Source organism: Euprymna scolopes, chromosome 12, assembly GCF_053919585.1.
Source record: "Euprymna scolopes isolate OS-2025 chromosome 12, ASM5391958v1, whole genome shotgun sequence".
NCBI lineage: Eukaryota > Metazoa > Mollusca > Cephalopoda > Sepiida > Sepiolidae > Euprymna > Euprymna scolopes.
This window is the reverse complement of record NC_136493.1, coordinates 55,881,518-55,900,372: the sequence shown is the minus strand read 5'-3', so window position 1 is coordinate 55,900,372 and position 18,855 is coordinate 55,881,518. Positions and strand designations below refer to the sequence as shown.

The following is an 18,855-nucleotide window of genomic DNA, read 5'->3' as shown; positions in this document are numbered from 1 at the left end:
GGTTTATGTTCCAGCTGATGCACCCAAGTCATATGGATATATTATTTTTATTTTTGATTGCAACTTTCTAATATATAAATATCTATGAACATTAAATCTATAATAATATATATGAAATCTGCAAGAATTAAAATATATTTAAGCATACTTTAAGACTGGGCTATGCTGGGCATCCCTGCTAGCTTAGATAAATACTATTGCAGTTTTAATATCAGATAATATATTATATATTATCTACAGAATGTCAACATCAAGATATTACATATGAATGAGTCCCACTAGTGTGTGTGTGTGTGTGTGCATATCTTAACCCCTCTCCACTAAAACAAATAAAAAAACAAAACAAAAACATGATTTTCATACATTTTTATTTTCCAACAGAATTCTTAGAGAATCTGTCATTTACATGGAATGGTTTCATTAACAACAGGTTAGTAAGTAGATGACACCTTTAAACAAATAAAAGTTAGTATTAACCAAAATAAATTATTAATCATTTTTTTTTTTTAAATATCCAGGTAATTCCTGAAGCCATACAATAGTTAATAAATTTAACGCACATTATACACATGTAATAAAACAAAAGCAATATCTTAATATTGATGTTTACATGCATTAAGGCGGGTTAGTACATTAGGGCAGGTCGATTTGCAACTTTTTTCAGAAAATCAACATGGCACTGGTGATGATAGTTGGGATTTGATATGATAAGAACATATACCAAAAATTAGATTCCTATCTTGAACAGAAAATAGCATTTAATTTTAAAAATCGTGTAGAAAAATTCTGAAAAATCCTTAATTTTCATAGCATTTTTCACAACACTGACTGAAATTTCACTATTTTTATAAAAAAATTCAATTAAAATTGATATATTTATATGAAATACATTGAAAGAAAAATAAATACATGAATTATAATTTTAATTATGAATCACAACTAGCAAAATATCTCAACTTTTACTGCATTGATTAAACAAAAATTTTAAAAAAAGCTAATTAGCAACTAAGTCTTTTAAATTTCACAATTCAAAAAGATATGTGGAGATGTATTACACAATATAACAACTTGATACAAGTTACAGAACCATGTATTTTAATTTTTTTTTTAGAGGCAATAATATAAACTTATAATAGAACTAATTTGTTCTTCATAATTTCCTTGAGGAAAATGAAGGTCTAATTTGCTCGCACGATGACTTTGTAATAATGTATCTATGTCTTGCTTTCTACCCATATACAACTTTTGGAGAAAAATCAATCAAATTTGACCAGTGTGTGGCTGCAACATTGATAGTAGTAATTTTTTCATTTTTTTTTTTTTTTTTTTTTTTTTTTTTTTGAGTTGTTCAATATTTTTGGAAAAAACAACACCAAAGAAACAAAATTATTTTAAAACACTCATTTTTTTATATTTTTGCGATGTAATATGAATAAAACTAACTATTGTTTGGGTAAATTAAGAAAACTAATAAAATTTAATGGATAAATATTTATTTACCTAATGGACAAAATCGTTTGAATGCCCTCTTCTCTCACATCCAATTCATCTGAGTTTATCATCGATATTATATTTTCCAGAAGTAGTGCAAAAGCACTATATCTTAAACTGTTTAAAACAGTAATTTAGATTTCAGTTAACTGTTTTGTTCTCTGAATCATATTAAAATATACTGTTGTTCGTAAAAAAAAATGTTGTCGGTTTTGATCTCAAACCAACTAACTGCATACACTTGGATGATAAATTTGACCAAAATGTTTAATTTATCATAGTGTTTGAGGATAGACAACTCTAGTCCATGTGGCTTATGTTAGCCATATTTCTTGATTCAAGGGCCCAATTTTCTAAGTTAACTTCTCCACAAGAAATGCCAACAGCATACTCAAAAAGTAGCCTCTGGTCTTCACATTTAAATTATTTGTTTCTTCTGCTATCAGATAATGATGATCGGGAGGAACACTAATTTTTTTAGAATTCTACTTGAGGCAAATCTTGATAATTATTGATACAAAGTTTCCCCAAAGGACCAGTAAATGTTCTTAGGCTTTTTGTTGTTCCATCAATTAATTTAAAAATTGCTGTAAATGGCAGTTATTCTAGTGGAACCTGAAAATTGGAAAGTTTGCATGTTTAATAATAGAGCCAGATTACATTATAAATACCAATATATTATTTTATTTTCCACAAAAAAGGAACATAATTGCAGGTGAATCTATAGAATTAATTTTACCTCCTTGTTAGAAGGACAAGTGCAGATTATGTGCCTTGTTTGACAATTTTCTGTCTTGCACTTTACTGCAAAGTCATCACAGAAAGTTTACAGCTACAAGAAGATATATCAAACAGTCTGTGTATCTGTTCCTTCATTCTTTTCAATTTGATTGCTGCAAGAGATTTCCTGTCAATCTGTTTGTCCCTCTTATAGCAAAATATATTGACCTTCTGTCCTATATAATGTTACCTTAAAAAGGGCAATTGTGGATTGACTGCTTGCCGAATACTAATTATTTCCTTGGCAATTAACTTAGAAATCTCACAATTTTTTTAAGTGGGGATAACTGTTTTCGAGGAACTAACTAAACTGGATGACTTGTCGTGAAGTTGGGGGTGCTGTTTCATCCAAATGACAAGGTGGACCAGCAAATTTTATGAACTACGGGTTAAAGCTGAACGTCGTGCTTTTACCGACATTTTAATCTGAAAAGTAAAATAAATAAATGGATTATAACTGAAGGAAATTGTAGTAGGCTATCTTCCAGTTTCATACGTAAAAAAATAAGTGCTAGTTATAAGAAATAATGAAAAACTTTGTAGAGTTGAATTAGATGTATTGAAGAAAGAGGATCAAACCAAATCAGAGGCATAATAGTATTCAGCTTAAACATTTTTAGATTTTAGCTCTGCCTTTGATAACATGAATTTATCCATAAAGAGATTCATTCTTGCTGTAGCTGTGCTAGTGTTTAGAGTTTGAAAACCAGTGCTTGTGCATCTATGTTACTATGCTATTTATAATAGTATTTTCAAGTTAAATTTAATTTTTATGAAAGTTTTGTTTATTAAATTTGTAGGTGAAAGTACAGAATAGTTACAATACAACCTCCTTCCCATATTAAGAATGGCTTTCCAACTAAAGTTATTTTATCACAATAATGCACACATAACGAAAAACCTTTAAACGAGTTTCCTTATTTATTTGTATTAATCTTTGTGGGTTATCTGATTTTAAAACTATAATTTTAAAGAAAAACAAGGTTTAAAAATAATTACTCCCTAAAAATAAAAGAAATTAAAATTTGACACTAATTTTCTGCAAAGTATTTTTTTATTAAGCAGAAAAACTTGAAAATTTACGTGGTTATCTTTCGTAAAGAATGTGTAGAATAAAATTGTATTGACTTTTTTTTTGTTTTAATATAAAACTGGAGTATTACCATATTTTAATAAAAAATTTCAAATAGAATTTTATATGAAATATTAGGTTGGTGCAAAAATAATGTTTTTGACGTTCATTTGAATGCCAACAAATGACACTGTTTTTGTGTCAACCTAATAGAAAAACAAATTAAAAAAGATAAAACAAATATGTTTAAATTCACTGCAGACACTTGAAATATAATAATATATATTTTAAACAAGTCTTTTTCGTTTTTCCTTTCGAAATAATTAAGCCTAAATCGTAATGTTTTCAAATCAAATAATAAACAAACGTTAATTTTCAATATCAAGCGTGTTTTACGATGGTGAAATCTAAAATGTTTCCACCTCCAAAAAGTTCCTGCAATGAAAAAGCGAATTTTGGTTATTATTATTTAAAAAACATAATTTTGCCTTTACACTTAATATTTATTTTATTAATGCATTATCCTCACTTATTTTATTTAAAAATGTAGTTTAAAAATTATTCTAAATAATGATTCTATTTTCTTAACAATATACGTATTGTTAAGAAAATAGAATCATTATTTAGAATAATTTTTAAACTACATTTTTAAATTGTTTTGACGACGGGACGTTCTTGACAATTCACTGAAAAACTTTTAATCACTTCAATTTTTCAACTTTTAAAGTCATTTCCTCAAGCAAAGATAACGATTTTGAGAAAAATATTTCGTGTAGGTCTTTTCTATGTCAAACCCCAACTATCATCACCATTGCCTCACCGGGTTTCCAAAATCGACCTGTCCTATGTGTATACAAGTTGCTGTTTGGTAATAGAAAAGAAGTAGCAGCAGAACAAGTATTTATCCAGGAATATGTATTTTCGTTTGCCTCAAAAATAAATTTGCAAGCTTCAAACATTTTCCATTTTCATTTCTTTCACAGTGAGTGGATCACCAAATTATTCACACAAACCTACTAATATAAAATAATTTTCCAACAACAACATTGTAGGGAATACTGGACGATGAAAGATAAGGACTAAATGATATTTTCTGAATATTCAAGTTTTTATATGAGATCAGAGATTGAGATATTTCCTATTTAATCAATGAATTACTTAGAATTAATAATTTTAGCTGAACTTCTGGTCATCAGCAAAAGGAAGATCACCCATTCTAGAAGTCACTATTCACAAAGACAGAAGGCCGTTTTTTTGTGGGGATATTCAGCTCCTTAAAAAGACAGAACACATACTACATTTTGGTCTTTGTAGGCCAGAGAATTGGTTCAGAAATCTTTAAAAAATGGTTGACCTTTCTTGGTCTTCAGGATTAAAGTGTGGTATCTGTTCTGCTAGGTCAGTGAAAGAAATCTTTCTAGAGTGGCATTATTTTTCTCTGAAATCAAAGTGCCCCTTTTTGTTTCTCCACATTTAAAACCAACCTTGTAATAAATTCTATCCTTGTGGAAAGGCAAGCAAATAGAGAACTTGTGATGTTAGAACTATGACTATTAGTCTCTCAGGATTTTATTAATGTCAGATATAACATGACAATGTGACAGTCTGAATTGCATAGAAACGATTTTCTATTCCATTGACACTAGTAAGTCTTCACAAAAGGTATATAAAAAAAAACTGCTTCAGTCAGATAAGGCAAATGTTGGACAATGTTTTTATTAAAATACAAAAATATTATTATCAATAGATTTCATAGATTTTTTTACAAGTCATATTTAGGATGATAGCAGAGTTTCTATTCCCTTAGTCACAAATACTCTCACCCTTCATGGATGTTGGGAAGAGAATAAAATACCAGTGAATATCACAAATATATTTTTTCAAGCCAAAGTCTCATTTGAATATTTTTAATTAAAAAAAAATATATTACAATTTTTAAAAATGTATATTATAATTTTTCTTTCCAGTTAATTACCCACAAAACCAGCTTGATTTTTTTTTTAATATTAAAAACAGAGTTATAGCAATTTTATCCTTACAACAAAAACAAATGAGCGATTAATGTCAAAGCCACTAAGCGAGAATTCATAAAAGAAAAAGAAGTTTTCAATGTTTTAAAAGAAAGGTGTTAGACACTTTTCTTAGCTAGTTAAAGACAATACATGGGAGGATGACAACAAAGCATTTTTATAGCTTGATGAGAGCAGCCAGACGTTATGAACAGTTTTAGATATTTCTTTTTTTCAATTTTCTTATTTTGTTTTAGCTTGGGTTTGGGCATCCTACTGGATGCCAGACATTCACCCGCTATCCCATACATTCCAACCAAGAGATCTTTTAAAGATTTTAACTGTCCCTTTAATTGCTTGAATCTCTCTTGCACTTGATTCACTGGGTATATTTGTCAGGTAGTTTTTTTTTTAGTTTTTTTTTTATTCTTTTTTTTTCAGGAGTCAGTTGTTCCTATAATTACTGGAATGATGATCTTCCTAAGATTTCATTTTTTTCATGTCGTACATAAAAACCTACCAGTTTGTTTGAAAATATGTTAAGTAGAATTGGGACAATTCACTGGGCAGTATTTTCATTGATCCAACATTTTGTTACAAAGTCTAATGGAGGAGGAGGAGGGGCATAGTTATGAAATGTAATCAATGTTAAACAAAAAAACTTACCAATAACAATTGGTTATTAGCAGGACTTGAAATTTCATGGTGCTTTTTCCATTAATCTATAACTTACTGTCAATAATAATCTTTTTGAAATAATGTCTGCCAGGATGAATTCACTGACAAAAAATTACTCTTCTATTGTACACATTGTTAGTTTATTTAAAATTTTCATTTAATTATTTTGAAAATAAATATGCCTTCTTAAAAATAATTATTTATTAGAACAAAGTCACTTTTTAAAACAATTATATAAAATTGTAACTTTAGTCAATGGAATGACAATTTGATTTTTTTTAACAATTCATTTGAGAAATGAGTAAAGTTGGATTTTCTTTTTTTACAATAGCAAAATCATATCAATCATCAGTTTTTGCATTTATAAAATACAAAAAAAAAAAAAAGAAAAAAATTCACTTTCGTACAATATATCAAATTTAAATATCCAACATTAATTTCAAACTCCTTTCTAAAAATTTCTAACAAGAGAAATAACTTGATATTTTTAAACATTACCAAATACCATATAATAATTGAAATGATTTTAATGTATTTCTAAAAAACAAGATAGGCATTATTGCAGCTTGATTGTGCATTTTAATCAGCTACAAATTTTAATATTTAGAAACATTTCAAGTTTACTTCTGACGGACTACATTAACACGTGCAATCATGTTATGTGGATATTCAACATTGGGTTTTGACAACTCATCTAGTTTCTGCATCTGTAAAAATAAAAAATAGGAAATGTTATTTTTTAAATTATAATTAACATTGTTAATCCTAGCAAAATTATGTGATCAGAGGTTGCATGTTTCTGCTGGTACATTACTACAAACCACCACCACCACAAAAAAAAGATAATGCATGGGAGGCTGACAACAGAACTTCTCCACTTCCTAATTGAGTATTAAAACAATGCAATAGTACAATTAATAGAAATAATAGTAGACGGACAGTCTCAGTATGATTTGATAAAAGATACAATGTTCTTGTTTTTAAACGATTAAAGATTAAAAAAAAAACAACAAAAAAAGTAAAACAGCTTTTATACAATTTTTTAATCCCTAAAATTATATTCAATTAATACTACATTTTCATTTATCGCAAAAAAATGGTCTCATACAATTTGTGATTAAATTTTAAACGGTTACACAAATTTATGACCCTCCAATTAGTTTTATTGAGTTGAAATTGGAATGCATTAAATTCCATAAAAGTTTATTGATTTTATTTTTTCAATGTGATTGAACTTTTCAATTAATGTGATTGAACTTCAATAATACTGGTGAATAGTGAATGTATTTATAAAATAAAATGATAAAAAATCACTTTCATACAATATATCAAATTTATCCAACATTAATTTCAAACTCCTTTCTGAAGATTTCTAACAAGGGAAATAACTTGATATTTTTAAACATTACCAAACTCCATATAATAATTGAAATGATTTTAACGCCTTTCTAGTAAACAAGAGGTATTATTGCAGCTTCATTATGCATTTTGCATTTATTTGTTCACACAAAAAATTAGACAAAAGATTTTGAAACAACAATGAACAGGATATTGCTGATATACAGCAATTTACATAACAAAAAAGTCACATCCATAGAGATTCTAATCTAATGAACTCCAGTGGAAAATAAAAACTGTTCTTATCTGTGAGGAGAGCGAATTTGGTTTCTACAATATCTGATTCTGTTAAAACAAATTAATGTGAAAAGGTTGTCAAACAATTTGGACCGTCATTCTTGTGATAAGAGACTATTATTACATTGCTGGGTAAAATTGAACAAACTAAGAACCGTTATCCTGGAAGTAAATTAATGCGACCAGAAACTTTTTTTTTCACCCAAAATACAAAGATTTTATGTGTGATAAAAAAAAAAAAATTGTAAAGAATTGGGTGTGAGAAAGGTGCTTTGTATTTAATTAGCAATTTAACAAAAGAGTAAAGTGATTGACTAGTGTATGAATAAACAAAAATGCCTTATGGTGGAATTTAATTTTGTAATGTAATTAATGAGTGGGAGGGGATACTTGTTGATTTGTTTGCTTTGCCATGGGGTGTGAGCTTTGATTTTAATTGATAACATCATAAAAGAATGAAATGACTGATGTATGAATGAGCCAAAATGCATTATGATGGAATTATAATTCTATAAGGAAATAAATTTTGGAGAACGGAATACTAACTTTTGCTCGATTGCGATTGGCCTTTTGTAATTTACAAAGGTCCAACCACAAACACTCTGCAACCAAGCAAAAGTCAGTCTCTCTCTCATTCTCCAAAATTTGTCTTCTCCACATGCTACTGTGGACATAACTGGAAATTCCTCTGCATTAGGAACAGCTAATATTACACCGTCCATGTTCAGTTTTTATTTCCATACATTTCACTATAGTCCTTTCCACAACATGCCTTGACATACCGACCTCTCCCTTGCCAAGTTACAGTTACTTCTGATTGGCTGTTAGTCGGAATTAACAAACATTGGAATATGCGATCTCCAAACAGATAGACAGCACTTTCCAGAACAATGCGATGCCATTTTGTTTCCCCTCTCACAAAAAATAAACAACAAAACATTTGACTGCTTCTAAGAATATAGGATTGCTAACAAAAAAAAAACAAAAAAACACTGATCTGCATCTACATTTTTATACAAACCAATTCCATTAATTTTCATATAATTTTTTCAGTTGCATCCGTTTGCTTTCCTTATTGCCACTTATAGTTGTGCTTTTTGATGTTCCCCTCCCCATGTTATAAAAAGGTTTCTGAATTGATATTCCTTCCAAACGACAATAACAGCTTTGTGTCTGGGTGTTTGTCGATTTGACTTTTGTTGTTTATATTTATGTGTCCCTTAAAGATTATGAGTTTTCTTTGTCTTTTTCATCAGCATTCAATTGATGATTTTCCATATAACTATTTATAAATTTTATGCACCGTTTAAATAAGGAAAAGGGGTGCTTTGAAAACTACCCCACTAAGGCACAGTTAGGCTCAATGTCATTTTTAGTATGAGCCCTCAACCCTAGATAAAGTGCACTTTTGATTAGGAAAAAAAAAATTGCTTGTTATTGGTTCAAATTCTGTAGAAGCACAAAATTTAAATAGTACATGTTTAATATAGCTATTTATAACTATTCTGACGGTTACTGTATCTATTCTGTCTTTGTGTCACACTTCCACTGGGCAACACCGGTACACGGGTCCTGCTAGCAAACAATATCCCTCACCCCACCCCCAGCAGACAGAGGAAATTAGATTGTGGAAAAATACTGTGGTTCTTATGTTCATTGATGCAGTACCGAAAAAAGAAATAAAACATTTCCATGTTTGTCATGTTACACAGAAAAAGGAAAGAGAAGAACCCCTTTTTCTGTTGAAATTAGAAGCTGCATACCATCACTGAAACCTGACAATCTCTTTGTTCCTTGTGTGTCTGTTCTATTTTTAACAATGTGAAAACTTCAATTTCACCCCCTCCCATGACTACCAACGGCACACCATCTAAAATGAGGTGAGAAAGCTGTTAGCCACTTATAAACACACCAAGTCAGACATTTTATGGATAAGGTTTAAAATGTGTTTTATGACAATCTATTTGGATTATTTAACCCTTAAATACGATAATTATTGCAAACAATAATAAGTCAGTGTTTTACCAAGATTTGATAAAATTTAACTCTGAATAGAAAATTTCATCGTCATACACTAATCCGAAATTAATGTAAACTGAATATGAATAAAAGTTTGTCAGTTTCTGTCTTCCTAATCTAACATATCAATCTTATTGGATTTTAGATTGAAACCTAAATAGTATCATATTTGACAAGAATATTCGCTTTTGAATAGTTTTTTTTTTTAATCTTATTCTTTCTTCCAGCATGTTATTTAGAATAACAAAATGCGATTCAGTTCAGTTTGTTAAAAAAAAAAAAAAAAAATTATTTCTATTGGGAAGATTGTAACAACAGCGCCCATCTTTATATATATATATATATATATATATATATATATATATATATATATATATAAAGCAAAATGGCCGCACACATTTTTTGTACGTTCAATAAAGGCTTTTTCCGGGTGGGAGGGGTCTTGAGAGGGTTACTATTTTCAAGAACTTTTCATATGTTCCTATATTACAATATCTACGATTTGCAAACGGACGTCGTCTCTACATTTATTTTGATTGACTTTTATAAAATTCACGCTATTCTGTCCTTTCGAGTGTTTGTTCATCTTTTTCATACAAATCAAGCGAAACTAAATTGAAGCAAAGGCAACCGCTCCTCAGCTTTCATGGCCGGGACATCTAGCTTTGATCAATGTGGGAAAACCCTTCATATCAAACAATTGCTATTCATTTGGACACTGCCAGAGTTCCCACTTTTAGGGGGAGCTGGTTTTCCCCCCACATTATAAACGATCTTGGAGAAACAAATCCATGATGGAAAGCTTAACTGGCCCCAGGCCAGATTTAAAAGTCATTTTCATTTCTGTGCCGACTCCATGATTCTTAACTTAATTTCTAACTCAATAAATTCACTGTCCACTTTAGCCCAACGGTTAGCGAAGACGACTAATTACCGTAAGTTTTAGAGTTCGATCCATGTTTTTCTTTTTAAATTTTTTTATTTCGTCTTTGTGCCAAGAATTACCAATTATTTTTTTTACATTGTTTTTTCTCCTTCACAGTAAGGGTTCGAACCTGCATACCTAGTAGCACTTTAAAAAAAAAAATTTTTTGCTCAAAAACACCGAGAAACGCCGGGCACCCCCTCTAGTTTTTAATATAAATCTCACCTGTTTGTCTAAATGTATGTATGTATGTATGTATGTTTGTAAGTCTGCCTAAAACTTTCGACAGAGGTGATGGATTTTCACGAGATCAGTATCGTTTTTAAACTTGACCCTTCGGATGACAGATATCGAAAAATTGGCTAAAAACATTAATTCCTTCACCCTCAACTGGACACTTTTCTACAGGGAGGGGGGTCGCTTTTTTCACCGATATTTTTGAAAATCATCCTTTCTTTTCGATTGACTAGCCTCTTTTGCGATGGACACAATGGCGAAAGCATCACTTTTTTTTTTTTTTGCTCAACACGCACCTCCAAACATTCCGGGCAACGCCGGGCATCCAAGCTAGTTTTTAAATAATACTCAAATAATAAAAGGGAGATTAATCTTGAAAGCTTAAAATGATTTATCTCCCTTACATTAAAAACTAAATTTTATTTCTGCAAAAATATACTATAAAAAAGTTATACTAAAATAACATTGATGAATCCTGGGCAATGAAAGGCTGGAACGGCGAGTTTATTGTAAATTAATAAAAATGAACAGTGTTTGAAGCATTCTGAATTTGAAGTTTTACTTCATAAAAAAATGAAAAAAATAATAAAATAAAATAAATAAAATAAGGAAAAAGAAGTAAAAGGAAGAAAAGTGAATGTTGCTTACCTGCATTTCAGTCAGTGCCCAACCAGAAGAAGCGCCAAGATTATCATCCAATTGCTGCAAGGATTTAGCTCCAAAAATCACAGAAGAAACAATTTTCTTCTGAATTAACCAACGTATTGCAACTTGAGCCACAGTTTTTCCTAATAGAAAAAAAATATATATATCTTAAGAGAATCAGTTCCCACAAAATATATCAGCAGAACATGCTGTCCCTCTATATTCAGAATAGGTTGTATAGCAGCTATGTCAAGAGAGTCATGATAAATGGCAATGGAGGTTTCGTTTAACTCAAATGTCATTCTGAAAAATATAATTAACATCTTAAAACTGAAACTGCTTTTTAGAGTTTGAAGGGAAAATAAAAATTCACGGCACTATACAGAGGTTGAATTCACAGATTTAAGATGATCAGATGTGTTAATCCACTCCTGTACACTTCCTGTCTGATCACAAAATTTAGTAATTAAAAAACTGGCAGATGAAACCATTTCAAGTGTTTAGAGAAATAGAAAAAATGTCTACAATGCATTTGGCAAGAAATTCTTCACTAAATCTCCATTATAAGAAAATATATTAAAGCTAAAAGGGGAAAAAAAAGTTTCTCCTTACCATGAGCTGATGCAATTTCTTTCATGGCATCTAACAATTCCCAGGCAGAATCTTGTGCATTTAATGCTGACCAAGCAGGTTGTGATAAAAGAGTTCTCTTTTTTTCTTCGAGAGCTGTGAAACCAATTCTTGTTTCAGCTTCTGGCATTTGATTTCGTTTAAACTTTCCAGACAGAAAACCACTGAAAAGAAGTTTTTATTTTCAGATTTTGTTACTCAGTCATTTTGTAAGTTTAATACTTTTTACATAAAGGCAATTTATTCAAACATCCTAACAATATAGGAATATATTAGATTGACAAAAAAGTTCTTGCGCAATTTTTAATTTTGATTTCAAATGATGTATTTTCAAATAAGTTTTTGTTTTAATACCTTTACTTTATATATGATTTTAAAGAATTTTTTGTTCTATCCAATCGTTTAAATTACAATCGTTTAAATTACAATCGTTTAAATCGAATCGTTTAAATTACAACAGTTTTAAAACAATTATGTCTTTTCAGAACGTTAAATACAACATGGGGGGGGGATTTGCACAATTTTCTTAATTCAAGCTAGAGCTGAAACAGCTTGCGATATCAATGAAGCATTTGGTCCAGAAGCCATTACTGAACACACAGCACAATGGTAGTTTAGGAAATTTCTGGTGGCAATGAGTCTTGAAAATGGTGAGCATAGTGGTCAGCCATTGGATGTTGACAATGATGAATTAAGAGCCTTAGTTGAAGCTAATCAACACACAACTGCTTGAGAATTTACTTCTGAATTAGACATAGCATATACGATTTCCAACCACTTGAGAGATTAGAAAGACAAAAAAAAAACTTGATTAATGGGTGCTTCACGAATTGAACAACAACCAAAAGAAACACTGTTACAAAGTGTCATCTCCCTTTCTTTTATGGAACAAAATGACCCGTTTCTCCACTGGGTTGTGACTGGCAATGAAAAGTGGGTTCTTTACGACAACTGGCAATGCTGAACTCAGTGGTTAGATGCCGATGAAGTTCCAGCCGATGAAGCTCCACAACTATTCCTGAAGCCTGAGTTGCATCAAAAGAAGGTCTGACTGTTTGGTGATCTGCAACCAGTCTCATCCATTACAGTTTTTTTTTTTTTTTTTAATGTCTTCAGCATAAAATATGCATAAAAACAAAAATGACAAAAGTCACATAGATAGTCCCTCTCACCGATGATACATTCACAATTTTAGAATTTTTTTTTTTTTTCGTTTTGGTTTTTGGATATAGCCTCATCACATTACATGCCATATACATAATTATCCATTATTTAGAGTCATTGGCAAAAAATGGTATACAAGCTATACAGTCAAATTATTTCAATAAATGTACTAACCTTTAATGTTCATATTTCCATTGCTATTTACGATTGTACAGGGATAACTATTCATTTTTGTATATTTTCCATGTTTTCTCATCCAGGCTGTATTATTACAAATCTCCACTTATCGTCAGTAAACGATTTCACTATTTGGCAGACTTGTTTGAGCGTTACCCCCACTAAATTTGTTTTGATTTGGTTTCTTGTAATTTTTTCAGTAGATTATTATTATTGAATAGACACTAATATACTAGATTATTAAAAAAAAAAATTAATATTTCAACATTTGAAAGGGGTGCTTACTTTCTTGTAAATCGATCCCCCATTTTTTTTTTTGTAAACACGGAAGCGATTATTGCCGTTTTTTATTACTTCCTTTTTTGGTTGTTTTTTGAAACATTTGGTACATCTTTTGAAAATGCTAAACTGTCAATTTCAATAGTGTTACAGATAATATTGGACTTTATTAGAGAAATTCCTGTCACATGTTCGGCAAATGGCAAGGGTATTACACTAAAAACTGCTATTCAGTGGTACGAATATTGCCAAGATGTATGTGCTAGTAATACATACATATATTTTTTAACATTATCTATGTTCAAATACAAAATTGGAAATTTTTTTTATTTTAATCAATAGCAATATGCATTGTTTGGGATGAATAATTGAAAAAAAAAACTTACAATTGTTTCAAAGTTTTGAATTTAATTTTAGAATTTATATTTCTACAAAATTTGTTTTTGTCATGTTTCCTTGATAAAATCTGCGAATGATTTTATATTAATTGTCAGCTTAACATCTCATAAATAATCTGCCAATGTTTGAACATTTTATCGATTTTTCCAATGAAAAGTATTTCGAATATTCAGATTTTCTTATAAAAAAAAAAAGGAAAATCTTTTATGTATGTACTCATCATAGAAACAGAAGTCATATTTCAAAAATCATTAAAATTGATCAAGTATTTCATTTTTAACCATAAAAATAAAAATTTTTGATTTTAAGTAATTAAAAATTTAAAATCATTTTGAATACAAACAAAATCTTTGTAATCAAATGGAGTTGTTACCTTTGAATTTAAACTAGAGCCAGTCGCACTTCATAAAATTTGTTTTTTCTTAGTCAAGAGAAAGTTACTTGATCAATTTACATGAATTTTGGAATATGACATCTCTATTCTGTGACGGGTATGTACATAAAAGATTTTTCTGTATTTTTGCTTTTCTTTTTAAAGTCAAATTCTAAAGAAGAACCAAAAAAAATAAATTAAAAACTTTGAAATAATTGTAAAAGATCTTGATATGCATTTTATTTTGATTAGCTTAAAACCTTTACAAACAGCCTTGTTCAGTAAACATTAAGCATATTTATTTTTCAGATTAATCTCCTATATAATATTTTGATTGCATTAATTCCCCTCTGGACCAAAGTACCGTAGATTTGCAACAAAATATGCCACATATAAATTTATGTCTAGACTATTAGCCACTATCTTATGTAACTTTAAATACATTCTAGACACATTTGGTTGTTATAACATCCTACATTCCATCCTAGGAGCAACATCATCACCATCAAAAACATCTTCAGAGGACATAGTTCCTATTTTTCTCTCTAAATAACAAGTCCTCTTACCGCTCTCAGTAATCACCGGGACAGATATGGGGTTGCACTGAACAGATATGGGGTTGCACTCTTTGTAACTTGATTGTAGATTGTAAACTCATTAACATACCATAATCTTTTCCTTTTCCATTACAAAAAAAAATAATGAAGGCTCACCTGATTAATTCTGCTCCTTCTGATTAGATGAGCTCTGGCCATTCCTACATTCCAGAATAATGGTATTAGCATACTAAATGGATGCTAATGTATCATTTAAATATGGTGTCACAATGATACCTACTTTTGCCCTATGAGTAAATTGCTCGCTTATTTATTTTTTTCTCTCTCAAAGACAAAACAGCAAACATTTATTTTGTATCTCGCTGTACTTATTCTTCCCATCGTAAAACCGTTAAACTATTTCTTAACTTAAATATGTTTATTTTCTTTTTTACCACCATTATGATAAAAAATATATAGAAATATGTAACCTTCCTTTAGCAACTTATTTTTTAGTTTTTTATCACATATCTTTTCAAATAACTGTTTAGTTAAGTTGATATCTTATCTATTTCGTCAAACTGTTTAGATATTTTCCATTTTTTTTTCCATACCTCAATTGACAGACAGACCGACACGCGTGTTTGAAAGGTAGGGTCTGGTTTTAGTCACAATTACCGATTGTTTACATCGATTACCAGCACTACATTTTTAAAATAAATTTCATTACATAGGGAACTGAATTCGGTGGAGTATTTTACTTAAATTCCTTTTTCGGACTGATTCTCGATATTGCACACACATTAATTTTTTTTTTTGGGGGGGTAAATTTTAACAATAAGTCCACCATAGCCATAAAATGACTACTTTTATAGATTTTTGACTATGCTGATTAAGAAAATCTCATTCAAATTTGGCAGAGACAAGTACTTAAATATATAAAGACCTCATATTTTTTGTAGTTGTTTCACAATGTTTCGGCCAACTATTCCTCTGACCTTCATCAGGTGGTAACCGCTATGGGACAGGAACTCAGAATCTCCTAACTGCATCCTCAGCAATTACTGCCTTCCATAGTTGTTGTCGTCTCACCACGTTTTAGCTAAGTAAGTCTCTGGCTGGCTTTGGGTAGGATTGAAACTGCTATCTTCAGACAATGCTCACTTGGAACTGTAGAAATTCAACATCTATCCACTGCGCCACGAGTCTCAAAGGGCGATCAAGGTTGGATTTTTCAGTCTTATAAATCTACATTTATTAATTTTGAATCTCCATGGTCAGGTCCAAACCAAATGGTATATATATTATTTTAATTGGAATTCATTATTGAGATGAGTATTATTTATTTATTGCAGACTATTATCCTCATCTGACAAAGGCCAAATGAATAGTTGGTCGAAACGTTGTGAAACAACAACTAATAGATGAGGATAATAGTCCGCAATAAATAAATTAATAAATAATACTCATCTCAATAATGAATTCCAATTAAAATAATATATATATATATATATATATATATATATATATATATATATATATATATATATATATATATATATATATATAAAGACCTGTATTATATACTGTAATTCACTGGCTGCCAGGTTTGTACATACAGGCAATAAACAAATCTACTTCTCTCCTACCGACACTGCCACCCCACTTTTTTTCTTTTTTTTCTTTTTTTTTTTTTAGCATTTGCGGATGGGTATATTGACACCGATTATCATGGTTTAATTTGGAGGAATTTTTTTTTCCAATAAAAAGGGGGTTGTCTATTCTAAAAGCCTTTCTTTACATGGGGATGTTAGGGGTGTCTATTCTGAACGCTGTTCTCCACCTGGGGAGCTTGAGATATCTATTCCAAATGCCATTCTTAACATAACAATAACCAAAGAAGTGAAATGAAAAAAGTTGTAATTGTTTTGTTTTACAAGATGGCGTAAAACTGGAATTTACTTTACCACTATTGGTGGAAGAGTTGAAAAGAGGAAGACTTGAACAACAAACGGAAACACCAAGGACTGCTATCACTGATTTCGATCACTCTAAACAGTTCATATACAGTGAGAATCCCTAACCTCTAAATCTTCTGTTTTTACTTTCCATTATTATTTTAATGGACCATTTTTCGTAGTTTTATTAATTCTTACTGATTTACGCATTCCCTTAATTGCTTTTTTAAAATTCAAACAGTACCTGCATGCTATCGCCCCAAAACAGCACTAATTGCCAGTGAAGCCAAATTATTTCATTTCAGCCACGGCCACTAGTGTCTGCAATTGTTCAGGGACAGCAGTGGCTACCAAAATCAACCGTAGTTTACTTTTTTGCTGGGGTGGGGGGGCTTCCACCGGGCAACGGGTCCTGCTAGTACTATATAATATACTAGCTAATTAGTTATTTATATAAGTTAAGAATATATCTAAAATTCTTAATTTATATAAATATTAAACCATATATATATATATATATATATATATATATATATATATATATATAAACTCGCCTGTTCATATCAACATATGAGGTTCACACAACTAAGTTGTCTGAAATTCAATCCACACAGATTATTTGTTTATAGTGGTGAAGACTTCGGTAAAGTTTCAAACAGAACCCTTTATTTAATCCAAGCTATCCCTATTTTTATGGAGCATAATGATAAACTCAGTCAGTGAAAATGATTGAGAGCAGACAGTAAACCTCAGGTTTTTACATCAGAGTTCCTCTTCTCCTAGATACATACCTCTCCCAATGGTTGATATGCGCTCTCAAATACTAAGCTGGAAATTTCTATGTTCCAATGCAATGCATACAGTGCCTAGTATTTCCATATGATCACCCATCTGATACTAGTCAGGCTCTTATGATTTTCTATGGGTGAAACACTTGTCAGAAGGCAGTAACAGAAAATGGTTTAACTAAAACTAAGATGTTCTTTCATATTTAAACTCAGAATTATATACATTTATAAGCATTAGAAATGTTAAACATATTTTTATTTTATTTATTTACTATTAAAGATAACCAAATGAAGTTTTATTACTTATTTGAATTTAGAATCTTATTTTAAATAATCAAGTGTATTGTAAATTTTTAATGTTTTTGCTGATCCATATTTATTTTTTAATTTAAGGTTTCTTTTAGAAGATAATTTGTTAACCTAAATCTACCCTTGTGACAAATATTTTGTCTCACGATAACCGTTTCATAGAAAAAAAAGTCATAAGTACGTATTTTTAATTGCACAAGAAAAAAATGTGATCCAGAACTCAGTGAAAGTCCAGAAATACTGGAAAAGTCAAATTAAAAAAAAAAGAAAAAAATTCAAATCTTTTTTTTTCAATAGTAATTATTCCAAATTATTGCAACTAGCCCTTTTTTTGTGTGAATCTAAATCCCTCTCTGCAACAGACTTACCCTTTCAAAGGACTCCATGGTAAAACACCAATTCCATCATTAATGCAAACTTGAAATTCTTCAAACTCTGAGTGTCTCTCCATCAAACTGTATTGTTGCTGCATAAATTAAAAAATTAAAAAATAATTTACATCATGCATGGGTAACCTTTATGTATGTGTGGGCCAGATTAAGTTTTCTCAGCCTGGACATAAGACAGAACCAAAATTATAGACTATGCATATATGTACTTATGCATACATATATGCTATGTACCCACTGATTTGACCTTCACAAGCTTTAAAAGTGTAAGCCATGTTTAGGTTCAGAACAGTTTCCAATGATTAGTTGTTCTACACAAGTTCTGGAGGTGATTGGTTTGCAGTAGACAGAACAGTTTCTGA

At 30.2% G+C, this 18,855-nt stretch overlaps 1 protein-coding gene across 1 annotated transcript in view; it reads right to left on the bottom strand.

The window, feature by feature from the left end:
* Nucleotides 1–351: 351 nt before the first annotated feature.
* Nucleotides 352–18,855, bottom strand: part of LOC145291296 (1-deoxyxylulose-5-phosphate synthase YajO-like) — a 56,447-nt gene continuing 37,943 nt past the window's right edge. The window contains exons 5-8 of the mRNA XM_080136974.1: nt 18,473–18,570; nt 12,104–12,285; nt 11,495–11,634; nt 352–6,737 (exon numbers count right to left, since the gene is read on the bottom strand). Of these exons, the coding sequence (XP_079993100.1) occupies nt 6,651–6,737; nt 11,495–11,634; nt 12,104–12,285; nt 18,473–18,570 (507 nt within the window). The 3' untranslated portion in view covers nt 352–6,650. The remainder of the gene's footprint in view (nt 6,738–11,494; nt 11,635–12,103; nt 12,286–18,472; nt 18,571–18,855) is intronic.